Source organism: Oncorhynchus masou, chromosome 14 (assembly GCF_036934945.1).
Source record: "Oncorhynchus masou masou isolate Uvic2021 chromosome 14, UVic_Omas_1.1, whole genome shotgun sequence".
NCBI classification, from domain to species: domain Eukaryota; kingdom Metazoa; phylum Chordata; class Actinopteri; order Salmoniformes; family Salmonidae; genus Oncorhynchus; species Oncorhynchus masou.
This window is the reverse complement of record NC_088225.1, coordinates 34,982,047-34,996,778: the sequence shown is the minus strand read 5'-3', so window position 1 is coordinate 34,996,778 and position 14,732 is coordinate 34,982,047. Positions and strand designations below refer to the sequence as shown.

The 14,732-nt window shown below is 40.2% G+C and overlaps 1 protein-coding gene across 4 annotated transcripts in view; it reads left to right on the top strand.

Annotated features, from left to right (window-relative positions):
- LOC135554789 (NACHT, LRR and PYD domains-containing protein 3-like) overlaps positions 1–5,841 on the top strand; it is a 59,638-nt gene extending 53,797 nt beyond the window's left edge. For all 4 annotated transcript variants that reach the window (XM_064987221.1, XM_064987218.1, XM_064987220.1 and 1 more), the window contains one exon: positions 1,261–5,841. In XM_064987221.1, coding sequence (XP_064843293.1) covers positions 1,261–1,787 — 527 coding nt within the window. In that variant the 3' untranslated portion in view covers positions 1,788–5,841. The remainder of the gene's footprint in view (positions 1–1,260) is intronic.
- Positions 5,842–14,732: the final 8,891 nt, after the last annotated feature.

The window sequence follows — 14,732 nt, the reverse complement described above, 5'->3', positions numbered from 1 at the left end:
ACCACAAGTCTCAAGTTCCCTTAACTTCTCCTTTTGATACCAAGAAACATCTACATAACCTCTTGAACCTCTGGGGGCAGTATTTCATTTTTGAATGAAAAACGTTCCCGTTATAAACAAGATATTTTGCCACGAAAAGATGCTCGACTATGCATATAATTGACAGCTTTGGAAAGAAAACACTCTGACGTTTCCAAAACTGCAAAGATATTGTCTGTGAGTGCCACAGAACTGATGCTACAGGCAAAACCAGGATGAAATTTCATGCAGGAAGTGAGCCAGATTTTTGAGGTGCTGTGTTCCAATGTCTCCTTATATGGCTGTGAATGCGCAAGGAGAGAGCCTACACTTTCTGTCGTTTCCCCAAGGTGTTTGCAGCATTGTGACGTATTTGTAGGTATATCATTGGAAAATTGACCATAAGAGACTACATTTACCAGGTGTCCGCTCGGTGTCCTCCGTCAAAATTATTGCGTAATCTCCAGGTGTGTGCATGTTTCCATTTTGAACAGAGGAGAAACCATACTGCCACGAGTGACTTATCATCAAATAGTTATGTGAAAAACACCTTGAGGATTGATTCTAAACAACATTTGTCATGTTTCTGTCGATATTATGGAGTTAATTTGGAAAAAAGTTTGCGTTTTAATGACTGAATTTTTAGGGTTTTTTCTCAGCCAAACGTGATGAACACGCATTTCTTGTTTTTGTGAAAATGTTGCCTGCTGAATGCAAGGCTTAATGCTATGCTAGCTATCAATACTCTTACACAAATGCTTGTGTAGCTATGGTTGAAAAGCATTTTTTGAAAATCTGAGATGACAGTGTTGTTAACAAAAGGCTAAGCTTGTGAGCCAATATATTTATTTCATTTCATTTGCGATTTTCATGAATAGTTAATGTTGCGTTATGGTAATGAGCTTGAGGCTATAATTACGCTCTCGGATACGGGTTTTTTTCTTAGCCAAACGTGATGAACAAAACGGAGCAATTTCTCCTACACAAATAATATTTTTGGAAAAACTGAACATTTGCTATCTAACTGAGAGTCTCCTCATTGAAAACATCTAAAGTTCTTCAAAGGTAAATTATTTTATTTTAATGCTTTTCTTGTTTTTGTGAAAATGTTGCCTGCTGAATGCTAGGCTTAATGCTATGCTAGCTATCAATACTCAGGTTAAATGAATTAGTGAAAAGTGAGTTAACATTCTAATGTGAATGATGATGATTTCTAATATTGTGTCTGGTTTCATCCATCAGATGTATGTGATCTCACACTGGACCTAAACACAGTAAACAGACACCTCTCTCTGTCTGAGGAGAACAGAAAGGTGACATGGAGGAGAGAGGAGCAGCCGTATCCTGAACACCCAGAGAGATTTGAGGTCTGGGGACAGGTGCTGTGTAGAGAGGGTCTGACTGGGCGCTGTTACTGGGAGGTTGAGTGGAGTGGGAGAGAGGCTGATATAGGAGTGGCATATAAAGGAATCAACAGGAGAGGAAGGGGTGCTGACTGTTGGCTTGGATGGAATGACAAGTCCTGGAGTCTGTTCTGCTCTGACAACAGTTACATTGCCTGTCACAATAGTAATCCCACTACCATTTGGGACCCCTCCACCAGCTCCCACAGAGTAGGAGTGTATCTGGACTGGCCAGCCGGAATTCTGTCCTTCTATAGAGCCTCCTCTGACACACTGACCCACCTGAACACATTCACCTCCACATTCACTGAGCCCCTCTATCCAGGGTTTAGGGTTTATTACGATGACTCTGCAGTGTCCCTGTAACTAATAACCTGACACACACACACACACACACACACACACACACACACAGGACACACACACACAGGACACACACACACAGGACACACACACACAGGACACACACACACACACACAGGACACACACACACACAGGACACACACACACACACGGGACACACACACACACACACACACAGGACACACACACACACACACACACACAGGACACTGGACACTCACACTGGACACTGGACACTCACACACTCACACACACACACACACTCACACACACACACTGGACACACATACTGATACACACTCACTGAACACACACATGGGGTGGAGGGGAGCCTAGTGGTTAGAGCGTTGGACTAGTAACTGAAAGGTTCCAAGTTCCAATCCCCGAGCTGACAAGATACAAATCTGTCGTTCTGCCCCTGAACAGACAATTAACCCACTGTTCCTAGGCCGTCATTGAAAATAAGAATTTGTACTTCACCTCTTACATCTATGGGGGCGCTATTTCATTTTTGGATAAAAAACGTTCCCGTTTTAAACAAGATATTTTGTCACAAAAAGATGCTCGACTATGCATATAATTGCTACCGTTCGAAAGAAAACACTCTGACGTGTCCAGAAATACAAAGATCTTCTCTGTGCGTGCCCTACAACGTGAGCTTCAGGCAAAACCAAGATGAGATGGCATCCAGGAAATGACAAGGATTTTTGAGGCTCTGTATTCCATGGTCTCCTTATATGGCTGTGAACGCGAGAGGAGTAAGTCTGCCCTTTCTGTCGTTTCCCCAAGGTGTCTGCAGCATTGTGACGTATTTGTAGGCAGATCATTGGAAGATTGACCATAACAGACCACATTTACCACGTGTCCGCCCGGTGTCCTGCGCCGAAATTGGTGCGCAAAAGTCACCTGCCAGTATTTTTCCAAACGATACAGAGAGTAAAGCAAGCTTCCACGAACTGCATGTCAATGAAGAGATATGTGAAAAAACACCTTGAGGACTGATTCCAAACAACGTTTGCCATGTTTCGGTCGATATTATGTAGTTAATCCGGAAAAAGTTTTACGTTGTAGGTGACTGCATTTTCGGTTCGTTTCGGTAGCCAGACGCAATGTAGAAAATGGAACGATTTCTCCTACACACAGACGCTTTCAGGAAACACTGCGCATTTGGTATGTGACTGAGAGTCTCCTCATTGAAAACATCAGAAGCTCTTCAAAGGTAAATGATTTTATTTATTTGGTTATCTGGTTTTTGTGAAAATGTTGCGTGCTACATGCTACACAAAATGCTATGCTAGCTTTGCATACTCTTACACAAATTAGTCAATTTCTATGGTTCAAAAGCATATTTTGAAAATCTGAGATGACAGTGTTGTTAAGAAAAGGCTAAGCTTGAGAGCAGAAGCATTATTTTCATTTTATTTGCGATTTTCAGAAATCGTTAACGTTGCGTTATGCTAATGAGCCTGAGGCTTTAGTCACAAACCCGGATCCGGGTTGGGGAGTTTCAAGAAGTTAACTGACTTGCCTTGTTAAATAAAGGTAAAATAAAAAATACACACTCTATCTGCCTCTTAAATCAGTTTCTGTACCACAGGTTCTAGAACAGCTTCTATCCCAGTTCTATCTGCCTGTTAAATCAGTTTCTGGACCACAGGTTCTGGAACAGCTTCTATCCCAGTTCTATCTGCCTGTTAAATCAGTTTCTGGATCACAGGTTCTAGAACAGCTTCTATCCCAGTTCTATCTGCCTGTTAAATCAGTTTCTGGATCACAGGTTCTAGAACAGCTTCTATCCCAGTTCTATCTGCCTGTTAAATCAGTTTCTGGATCACAGGTTCTAGAACAGCTTCTATCCCAGTTCTATCTGCCTGTTAAATCAGTTTCTGGATCACAGGTTCTAGAACAGCTTCTATCCCAGTTCTATCTGCCTGTTAAATCAGTTTCTGGACCACAGGTTCTGGAACAGCTTCTATCCCAGTTCTATCTGCCTGTTAAATCAGTTTCTGGATCACAGGTTCGAGAACAGCTTCTATCCCAGTTCTATCTGCCTGTTAAATCAGTTTCTGGATCACAGGTTCTAGAACAGCTTCTATCCCAGTTCTATCTGCCTGTTAAATCAGTTTCTGGATCACAGGTTCGAGAACAGCTTCTATCGAAGTTCTATCTGCCTGTTAAATCAGTTTCTGGATCACAGGTTCTAGAACAGCTTCTATCCCAGTTCTATCTGCCTGTTAAATCAGTTTCTGGATCACAGGTTCAGACTTGGTTCAGACTATTAGAACATGACTGAACCTTTTGGTTCCTTTTCTGATCTTTTACCACTTTTTCATGATATATTTTACTGTTTGTGTTTGTACCACAGGAGGTTGGTGGGACCTTAATTGGGGAGGACAGGCTTGTAATGGGGAGGACAGGCTTGTGATGGGGAGGACAGGCTTGTAATGAGGAGGACAGGCTTGTAATGGGGAGGACAGGCTTGTGATGGGGAGGACAGGCTTGTGATGGCTGGAGGGGAATAAGTGGAATGGTATCAAACACGTGGTTTCCATGTGTTCCATTTCATTCACTCTGTTCCAGACATTATTATGAGCCGTCCTCCCCTCACCAGCCTCCTCTGGTATGTACTGTCCTATATGTGAGAGAGATCCAACAAGGAATTACAATGTATCTATTACTTTAAATACCTGCAAATGGCAAATAAACTTATTGAACTCCTTATGAATGTCTGCAGCCGACTAGACTGTTGGCGTCTGACAAGAGGTGAAAATATTACAGGAATATTCTGCAAATGTTGATGAAGATGTCACTCAATCCCCCCAAAACAACATGCAGTCTTTCCACAAGACTCCCATGAAGTTATAGTGTGACGTTATGAGTTGACGTTAAAGTAACATTCTCAGAACATACTATACTTGTTTTATGCTGTTTTAGATGGATCCTCTGTTTATCATCTTGTTTTATACTGTTTTAGATGGATCCTCTGTTTATCATCTTGTTTTATACTGTTTTAGATGGATCCTCTGTTTATCATCTTGTTTTATACTGTTTTAGATGTATCCTCTGTTTAAACATTTAAACTCTTAAATTTAAACAATTAAACAATTAAACTCTTAAATGTAAACAATTTAAATAATAACACCGTTAAAATACCAATGTGATCATTTGTTGTACGTCTTTTATGTTGAATAACAAATAGTACAGTTATATATGGACATACGCTCCACATACACTGCTGATGTCGCAGAAAGGCCATAAAGATCATCAAGGACATCAACCACCTGATCCACTGCCTGTTCACCCCGCTATCATCCAGAAGGAGAGGTCAGTACAGGTGCATCATCACCACCGAGACACTGCCTGTTCACCCCACTATCATCCAGAAGGAGAGGTCAGTACAGGTGCATCATCACCACCTGATCCACTGCCTGTTCACCCCACTATCATCCAGAAAGAGAGGTCAGTACAGGTGCATCATCACCACCCGATCCACTGCCTGTTCACCCCACTATCATCCAGAAGGAGAGGTCAGTACAGGTGCATCAAAGCAGGGACCGAGAGACTGAAAAACAGCTTCTATCTCAAGGCAATCAGACTGTTTATCAGCCACCACTAACATTGAGTGGCTGCTGCCAACATACTGACTCAACTCCAGCCACTTTAATAATGGGAATTGATGGAAAATTATGGAAAAAAATGCATCACTAGCCACTTTACAATGCCAATTAATATAATGTTTACATACCCTACATTACTCATCTCATATGTATATACTGTAATCTATACCATCTACTGCATCTTGCCTATGCCGCTCTGTACCATCACTCATTCATGTATGTTTATGTACATATTCTTTATCCCTTTACACTTGTGTATATAAGGATTGTTGGGACTAGAAGCACAAGCATTTCACTAAACTCGCATTAACATCTGCTAACCATGTGTATGTGACAAATAAAATGTGATTTTAGTTCATTTAGTTGTACAAGTATACAAAAAGATATTGTATTTTTCATAATAAAACATAATTGAAACAAGAAAAGGCATGTTAATTGTGAAAACAAACAGTCGCAGGTTGATGTTTGTCATGAATCTTGACATGGAGGCAGAACTGCGTGATTTCCACAAGATATTAAGAACCTGTCTGTTGATGCTAGGGGGCAGCATTTTCACTTTTGGATGAAAGGCGTGCCCAGAGTGAACTGCCTCCTACTCAGTCCCAGATGAGAATATATGCATAATATTATTACTGGTAGATAGAAAACACTCTGATGTTTCTAAAACTGTTTGAATTATGTCTGTGAGTATAACATAACTCATATGGCAGTCAAAAACCTGAGAAGAAATCCAAACAGGAAGTGAGAACTCAATTTAGAAAACAGTGCCATTGGATGTCTACCTTCAATATGGATGAGCATGCACTTCCTAGGGCTTCCACAAGATGTCACCGTCTTTAGATTCTGGTTGTATGATTCTACTATAAAGGTGGGGCTCATAATAGCTCTTTGAGTGGGTGGTCTGGCAGAAAGCCTCGGTCTCGTTACGCGCGGTCACGAGAGAGTGTCCTCCCGTTCCTATGCTTTTCTTCAGACAATGAAATTCTTCGGTTGGAACCTTATTGCTGATTAATGTTTAAAACATCCTAAATATGGATTGCAAACATCATTTGACTTGTTTCTAGGACCTGTATCGGAACTTTTTGAGTTTTTGTCTGGAGGAATTACTCGTGCTTTTTGAAGATTGAATGCTGGGCTGAACAAGCTAGCAACAAGTGGCTAAATTATGGGCTTTTTGGAACTTTATGGAACAAATCAGTAATTTATTGTCGAACTGGGATTCCTGGGACTGCCTTCTGATGAAGATATTCAAAGGTAAGTGAATATTTATAGTGTTTTTTGTAGCTTCTGTTGACGCCAAAATGGCGGCTATTTCTTTGGGTTCTGAGCACCGTTCTCAGATTATTATTTTTCCATACAGTTTGTTTTAAATCTGACACAGCTGTTGCATAGAGGATACATTTATCTTTAATTCTGTGAATAACACTTGCATCTTTTATCAATGTTTATTGTGAGTATTTCTGCAAAATCACCGGATGTTTTGATTCCAAAACATTACTGCATGTAACGCGCCAATGTAAACTGCGATTTTTATATATATACATGCACATTATCGAACAAAACACACAATACATGTATAACATGATGCCCTATGAGTGTCATCTGATGGAGATAATCAAAGGTTAGTGATTCATTTTATCTATATTTATGCTTTTGTGACTGAAAAATCGCTGTGTTTGTTTTTGAATTTGGTGGTCATCTAACATAAATATATGTTGTTTTCGCTGTAAAACATTTTAAAAATCGGACCCGATGTGTAGATTAACAAGATGTTTATCTTTCAGTTGCTGTATTGGACTTGTTAATGTGTGAAAAGTATATTACATATTTCTAAAGAATATTTTTTCAGCTGAATGGGAGGGGGTGTTCCCTTTAGGGAACTCCTTGTTCCCCCTAGCCCCAGGTTGTATTACTTTGTATTACAGATTGTATTACTTTGTGCCTGTGTCAGCTAGTGACCACTTTGCTGAACTGCCTCCAGGGCAAGATTCATGACAATAAATGCCAACCTGCCTCCCAGTCATCCCGTCCTTATCTTTACAAGGCTGTAGAACATACAAGTTAGTGATGTGGGGGTTCTCTCATAACCCTCAGTCCCCAGGTGGGTAGATGGCAGGTTGAAAAAGAGAAGCTAGTGTTGTGGGGGTTCTCTCATAACCCTCAGTCCCCAGGTGGGTAGATGACAGGTTGAATAAAGAGAAGCCAGTGATGTGGGTGTTCTCTCATAACCCTCAGTCCCCAGGTGGGTAGATGGCAGGTTGAAAAAGAGAAGATAGTGTTGTATCACCGCCTGGTACGGCAACTGCTCCGCCCACAACCGTAAGGCTCTCCAGAGGGTAGTGAGGTCTGCACAACGCATCACCGGGGGCAAACTACCTGCCCTCCAGGACACCTACACCACCCGATGTTACAGGAAGGCCATAAAGATCATCAAGGACAACAACCACCCGAGCCACTGCCTTTTCACCCCGCTATCATCCAGAAGGCGAGGTCAGTACAGGTGCATCAAAGCTGGGACCGAGAGACTGAAAAACAGCTTCTATCTCAAGGCCATCAGACTGTTAAACAGCCACCACTAACATTGAGTGGCTGATGCCAACACACTGACACTGACTCAACTCCAGCCACTTTAATAATGGGAATTGATGGGAAATGATGTAAAATATATCACTAGCCACTTTAAACAATGCTACCTTATATAATGTTTACATACCCTACATTTTTCATCTCATATGCATACGTATATACTGTACTCTATATCATCTACTGCATCCTTATGTAATACATGTATCACTAGCCACTTTAACTATGCCACTTTGTTTACATACTCATCTCATATGTAAATACTGTACTCGATACCATCTACTGTATCTTGCCTATGCTGCTATGTTCCATCACTCATTCATATATCTTTATGTACATATTCTTTATCCCCTTACACTGTGTGACAGTAGTTTTGGAATTGTTAGTTAGATTACTTGTTGGTTATTACTGCATTGTCGGTACTAGAAGCACAAGCATTTCGCAACACTCGCATTAACATCTGCTAACCATGTGTATGTGACAAATAAAATTTGATTTGATTTGACTACACTGCTCAGTTAGAGTAATATCTAGTCCACTCAGTGTATAACCTATAGACTACACTGCTCAGTTAGAGTAATATCTAGTCCACTCAGTGTATAACCTGTAAACTACACTGCTCAGTTAGAGTAATATCTAGTCCACTCAGTGTATAACCTGTAGACTACACTGCTCAGTTAGAGTAATATCTAGTCCACTCAGTGTATAACCTGTAGGCTACACTGCTCAGTTAGAGTAATATCTAGTCCACTCAGTGTATAACCTGTAGACTACACTGCTCAGTTAGAGTAATATCTAGTCCACTCAGTGTATAACCTGTAGGCTACACTGCTCAGTTAGAGTAATATCTAGTCCACTCAGTGTATAACCTATAGACTACACTGCTCAATTAGAGTAATATCTAGTCCACTCAGTGTATAACCTGTAGACTACACTGCTCAGTTAGAGTAATATCTAGTCCACTCAGTGTATAACCTATAGACTACACTGCTCAGTTAGAGTAATATCTAGTCCACTCAGTGTATAACCTATAGACTACACTGCTCAGTTAGAGTAATATCTAGTCCACTCAGTGTATAACCTATAGACTACACTGCTCAGTTAGAGTAATATCTAGTCCACTCAGTGTATAACCTATAGACTACACTGCTCAATTAGAGTAATATCTAGTCCACTCAGTGTATAACCTGTAGGCTACACTGCTCAGTTAGATTCCGTCTGTTAAGGTGCCTCTTTATCAGCATCATAAAAGCTGATAGTTTTTCAATCACATGAAATATCCATCCAAGTCAAACTGAATTCTGATCAGAAACATTTTGTGCCTTTTACAATGAAGATTGGCCACTAGATTATTACCAGTTTATATTCATAACTAAAATGTCACCTACATTTTAACATTCTGTCACAAAGAACACATTTAAATGAGTAAAAAAAGAATGTTGGTTACAGTAGCTAGCTAATATAGTTAGTACCACCTAAAGAATGTTAGTTACAGTAGCTAGCTAATATAGCTAGAAACACCTAAAGAATGTTACAGTAGTTAGCTAGAAAAAGATTAGCTAGCTATCCTCATCATGTTGTTGCTACATATATCTTTGCTACCATTCTAGTCTGTTCTCCCATCACTCAAGGTGTTCAACATTTGCCTTCAGTGTTTGTCTCAAAAGAATAAGTAAAACACTTCAACAGGTGAAATATTTAGTCAACACAGAAGTTATACAATGTAATGCTTGAATGTTTTTAGTTGAGTTACATCTAACGACAATGCTTTCCTTTCAAATGACAGAACTGTATTGGTAACGATGGGCATTCACTTAATTCCTCCTGCAACACCCGGGGCCTCATAGCTGCTGGTTATGAGAGCAGTGTGTCTGCCTGTAACTTGTTTTGGTCAGAGCTGCTGGTTATGAGAGCAGTGTGTCTGCCTGTAACTTGTTTTGGTCAGAGCTGCTGGTATGGCAATAGTGAAATAACAGGGTGTGTTTATAACCTACTGTTAGTCTGACCTGTTAGTCAGTTCTGGTTAAATAGTGAAATAACAGGGTGTGTTTATAACCTACTGTATCTGCCCTGTTTGTCAGTTCTGGTTAAATAGTGAAATAACAGGGTGTGTTTATAACCTACTGTTAGTCTGACCTGTTAGTCAGTTCTGGTTAAATAGTGAAATAACAGGGTGTGTTTATAACCTACTGTAAGGGAATACCCCCCTGAAATGGACAAAAATGAATGGGAAGTCATTGGCACTGGACAAACCATATACACGGTGTCCAATACCACTCAATTCGGCGTCGTTTCGTGTAAAGTTGATTGCACTTTAAAAAATCTAACAGGTGGCTAGTGCGTTCCACCTTGGTTTTTCATATTGGAAATGTAACACAAGTCAACATCCAAAAGCAACATTTTGAAAAAGTGCATTTTTTTTCTAAAACGTATCACCCCCCAAAAAAGTGCTTTCTGGACCGTTTTTCGAAATTCTTTCGACTTTTTTGTCAATTACATATGTATAAGAACTGTATCAACATACTTTAGTCATATTTTATTATCATGATTTGTTTTTTTACTTGTGCATAAGGCATATGTTTTCTCCATTTGGAATAAGATTTCATAGGAAGTCAAAAGTCAAAAATGTGAACTTTAAAAAAAACTTATCACCCTCATAAAAAAGTGCTTTCTAGACCGTTTTTCGAAATTGTTTTGATTTTATGTCAATTAATCATGTGTAAGAACTGTATGAATATACTTTTGTAAAATGTTATTATCATATTTTTTTTTACTTGTGCATAAGGAACATGATTTGTCCATTTGCAATATGATTTCATAGGAAGTCAAAAGTCAGAGTCAAAAGTCACCTTTTTGGGGGCCAAATGCCATAAGAAATTTGACATGCCCCAAAATCCTTTAGAAATTGACAGGCCCGATGAACTCGGGATGGCCGGGCAGTGATTGTGTTGATTTCATCATGTCCATTTGGTGATGTTTTTTCACTATAGAATCATATTGCAAATGCATGTGCATTTGCAATATGTTTCAATAGGCATTTACCATCACAAATTTGTCATGCTAAAAAATCATGCAGAATTGCAAAATTGACTGAACTGAATCCCAAGTTTTGGCTCGATAGGTCATTTGGTGCCCGAGCAAGACCCTAATTGGTGCTGAAAATCCATTTTTTTCCTTCACTTGCTACGGGGTCCTTGAATGAGCTATCGGACAGAAACGTTGGGGTCCGTCTATATGGGCTAAGGTGGTCGTAAAGCACCTAGTCTTGCGTCTCTGGGACATTTCTAAATGTCGTCATTTTCGTGATGCAAAAATGAATTGAAGTCATTGCAAATGTACGAGGCTGTTTCTCGGTACGAGAACCTTCTAGAGCCACGTAACTCACCACGCACTATCGAACTGAGGTCTAGAACAGGTTTCTAAAGTTTCGGAACTCTATGTCTGATGGTTCTTTAAAAGTTCCAACAAGGTTAACTAATGCAGGCAGTGTATGTCTATACGCACCCCAATACGTCCCTCATTCCAAGTTGTGTGTGTGTGTGATTTAGTTTTCCTTTGAATTTTTATGGGAAAAATGACTGATTTACAGTTCATGGGGGTTGCCTAATCACACATATGAAGTTTTGGAAAGATCTGACTTTTTTAACCCTTCGAAACAGCCCCTGAGACACCAATTATGGCACTTCCGGTTGGCACAGGAAGCTATAAGTCAACACATATCCTCAATGGGGTATGCTTTTACAGAATCCTGAGTTTTAAGTCTTTACGTTAAGAACTGACTGATTTACACAGGGTTAAATGCACTATTTATCAACTGTAGGCAGGGTATGGATATACACTTTTAGGGTGATTTTAACCAATTCCGGTTGGTCCAGGAAGCTTAGAATCAACACAGGTAGACCTCATAGTGGCCTGATGGACTGTCACCGAAGACAGGTTCATACGGCATTCATAACCCACATAGGCTTCAGGTTGAATTTAAGGGTGCTGGCAATGTATTCCTATGGGGCGAGAAGTCAATGCAAACTGTTTGATGTAAACACCTTCTTTTAACTGTTAAGGGTTAATGCCACACGGTCAAGGTTAGGCTTGCACAGATCGGGAGGACCTCAGGATCGTACCTGAGGTCGAATTGTGCTTCTCACCCTAACGGTTCTCTCACTGTCACCCAAAAGCAAATGACATTTAGGGCCAGGCTTCATTTTGGGCCTACTCTTTTTCACGGTCGCTGCACTCAGAGCGAGCTACGGTCAAGCGGGGCGTCTCGTTGAACTCGGCAGTCTGGAGATTATGGTGATGCCATTTTTTGTGTTGATTTCAGAATGACATTTTGGTGATGGTCCCTCTCCGTTTAAACATATTGCAAATGCACACAAGTCAACTAGCAAGTCAGTGTCCATCAGAGCGAGCTACGGTCAAGCGGGGCATCTCGTTGAACTCGGCACGGCCTAGAGAATATGGAAATTCCATTGCAGGCTCTGTGTGTCTTTAAGCACCGCACTTTGTCACTACATCCTTGCTGTGTGTGTGAGAGAGAGAGCTTTTCTTTGACATCTGTTGGGAGAAATGACTGACTTACTGTTCATGGGGGTTGCCTAATCACACATGAAGTTTTGAAAAGATCTGACCTTTTTAACCCTTGGAAACAGCCACTATGACACCATTTAAGGCACTTCCGGTTGGCACAGGAAGCTATAAATAAACTCATATCCTGATTGGGGTATGCCTTTACAGAATCCTGAGTTTTAAGTTTTTACGTTAAGAACTGAGTTATTTACAGAGGGTTTAGTGAGTGTCTGTTATTTCAGAAAATCACAGAAATCTCGCAGAGCTCCGCATCACACATTAAAAAGATTTGTATGAACGACCTGCAACTGGATCTGTAACTGTTTTTTTTTTTAAAACACCTATTTGTGAACAACACCAATTTGTCATTGTATGATTTCTCTTAAATGACGATAGATAAATGTCTGGTTCTTTTTTTATTGACACCAGAGGCTCCTTGACTTTGACGTGAAGCGGAAAAATTATTTCTCTATTTTCATTTTGGACCTTTAATCACAGAAAAATGGCCATAACTCAAAAACCGTTGAGGCCTAGACTCCATCTTGTTCGGGGCCAACTGCCCATTATGCCAAACCTACGCTCACCAAGTTTCGGCTTCAAAATATTTTCCGTTTTGGAGATAAGGCCCCGTCGTGATTCGTGATGTTTTGTACATTTGCAATATGATTGCTTATTCCCTCTTGTGGGATTTTCCGGGACAGTGGAAAAATGACCAAAATTTGATTATTTTATAAAAAACCGAATGTCCGATAAAGTTTGTTTGATGACTTCCCGGTAGGTCCGGCCCTGCCGCTCGGCCCAATGCCGTCCGCGAATTTTATAAACTTTTTCGGATGTCTAGTAAGGGGCCGTACATTTGCAATATGGTCTTTCTCACTAACCATACATCAAATGTCAAAATGTTCCCTTAAGGTATGTTAGTCTGACCTGTTAGTCAGTTCTGGTTAAATAGTGAAATAACAGGGTGTGTTTATAACCTACTGTTAGTCTGACCTGTTCGTCAGTTCTGGTTAAATAGTGAAATAACAGGGTGTTTTTATAACCTACTGTACCTGGCCTGTCAGTGATAAGTGAATGTATATGTTTAAAGTAATAATAAGAGAATCTGAATGACATTAAGGGTAATGACTAAAGTATTTCACCCTAATAGTTACAGAAGCTCAGACAATGTGTTTAATAATACTATAATATTGTGAGACAGTGGGAACATTGTGTTTGTGTGTGATAAAGAGGACCTGACAACAGACATGTTATGGTACTATGAGACCAAGGACAGGAGATAAAGTTCCTCCACCCAGGGAGGAACAGATGTGCTTGTAGACTTGTAGGTGCTTGTAGGAGTTATATAAAAGGCTATTCGCATTATATGATATTTAGAGCTCTAATGAATAAACTACAACAAACCTTTTGCAGAATCTGAGTCTTTGCCTAATTCTTATTAACCCTAGCTTTACAACCTGGGGGAATTGGTCAAAGCTATAGTGATTGTTATCATCATTGAGATTGACAATTCTCATGACAGCTTGGTCCTTTCGAGCCGGATCTCAATACCTGCTTGTCGTCCCAGGGAACTGCTGATAACCATGCACGGGCGGATCACGGATCCGTAAGACAAAGACCTGACCTCTAAGATTGAGGGTCTACTTCAGGCCAGTGGTGAACTGGTACACGACAGAGGCAGTGATGAGATCCAATCTACATTGAAGTCTCAGCTGCAAGAATAAGGTCAGTAGTCTTTATTCATGGATTTTTGGGGAAGGATCTAAACTTGCATTAGACGTATACATTGGTATAAATCCTGTCTGGGTGATAATCACTAAAGTCCAGGAGGATTCATATTCAGTATACCTTTTTCATATGTTTATATAGACTTAGTTCAAAAGTACCAAAGTATCTAGAGAAATATAAAATGGGGGGCTGAGAATTGAACGAAATTGGGTCCACAATGACTCAAAGTAGTTGAAGCCATTACCAAAAGAAACTACCCCGTATCGAAATAGTCTGGGACTATTAGAGGAATATGGGAAGTAGTCTGGGACTATTAAAATATATGGGAAGTAATCTGGGACTATTAGAGGAATATGGGAAATAGTCTGGGACAATTAGAGGGATATGGAAAGTAGTCTGGGACTATTAAAATATATGGGAAGTAATCTGGGACTATTAGAGGAATATGGGAAA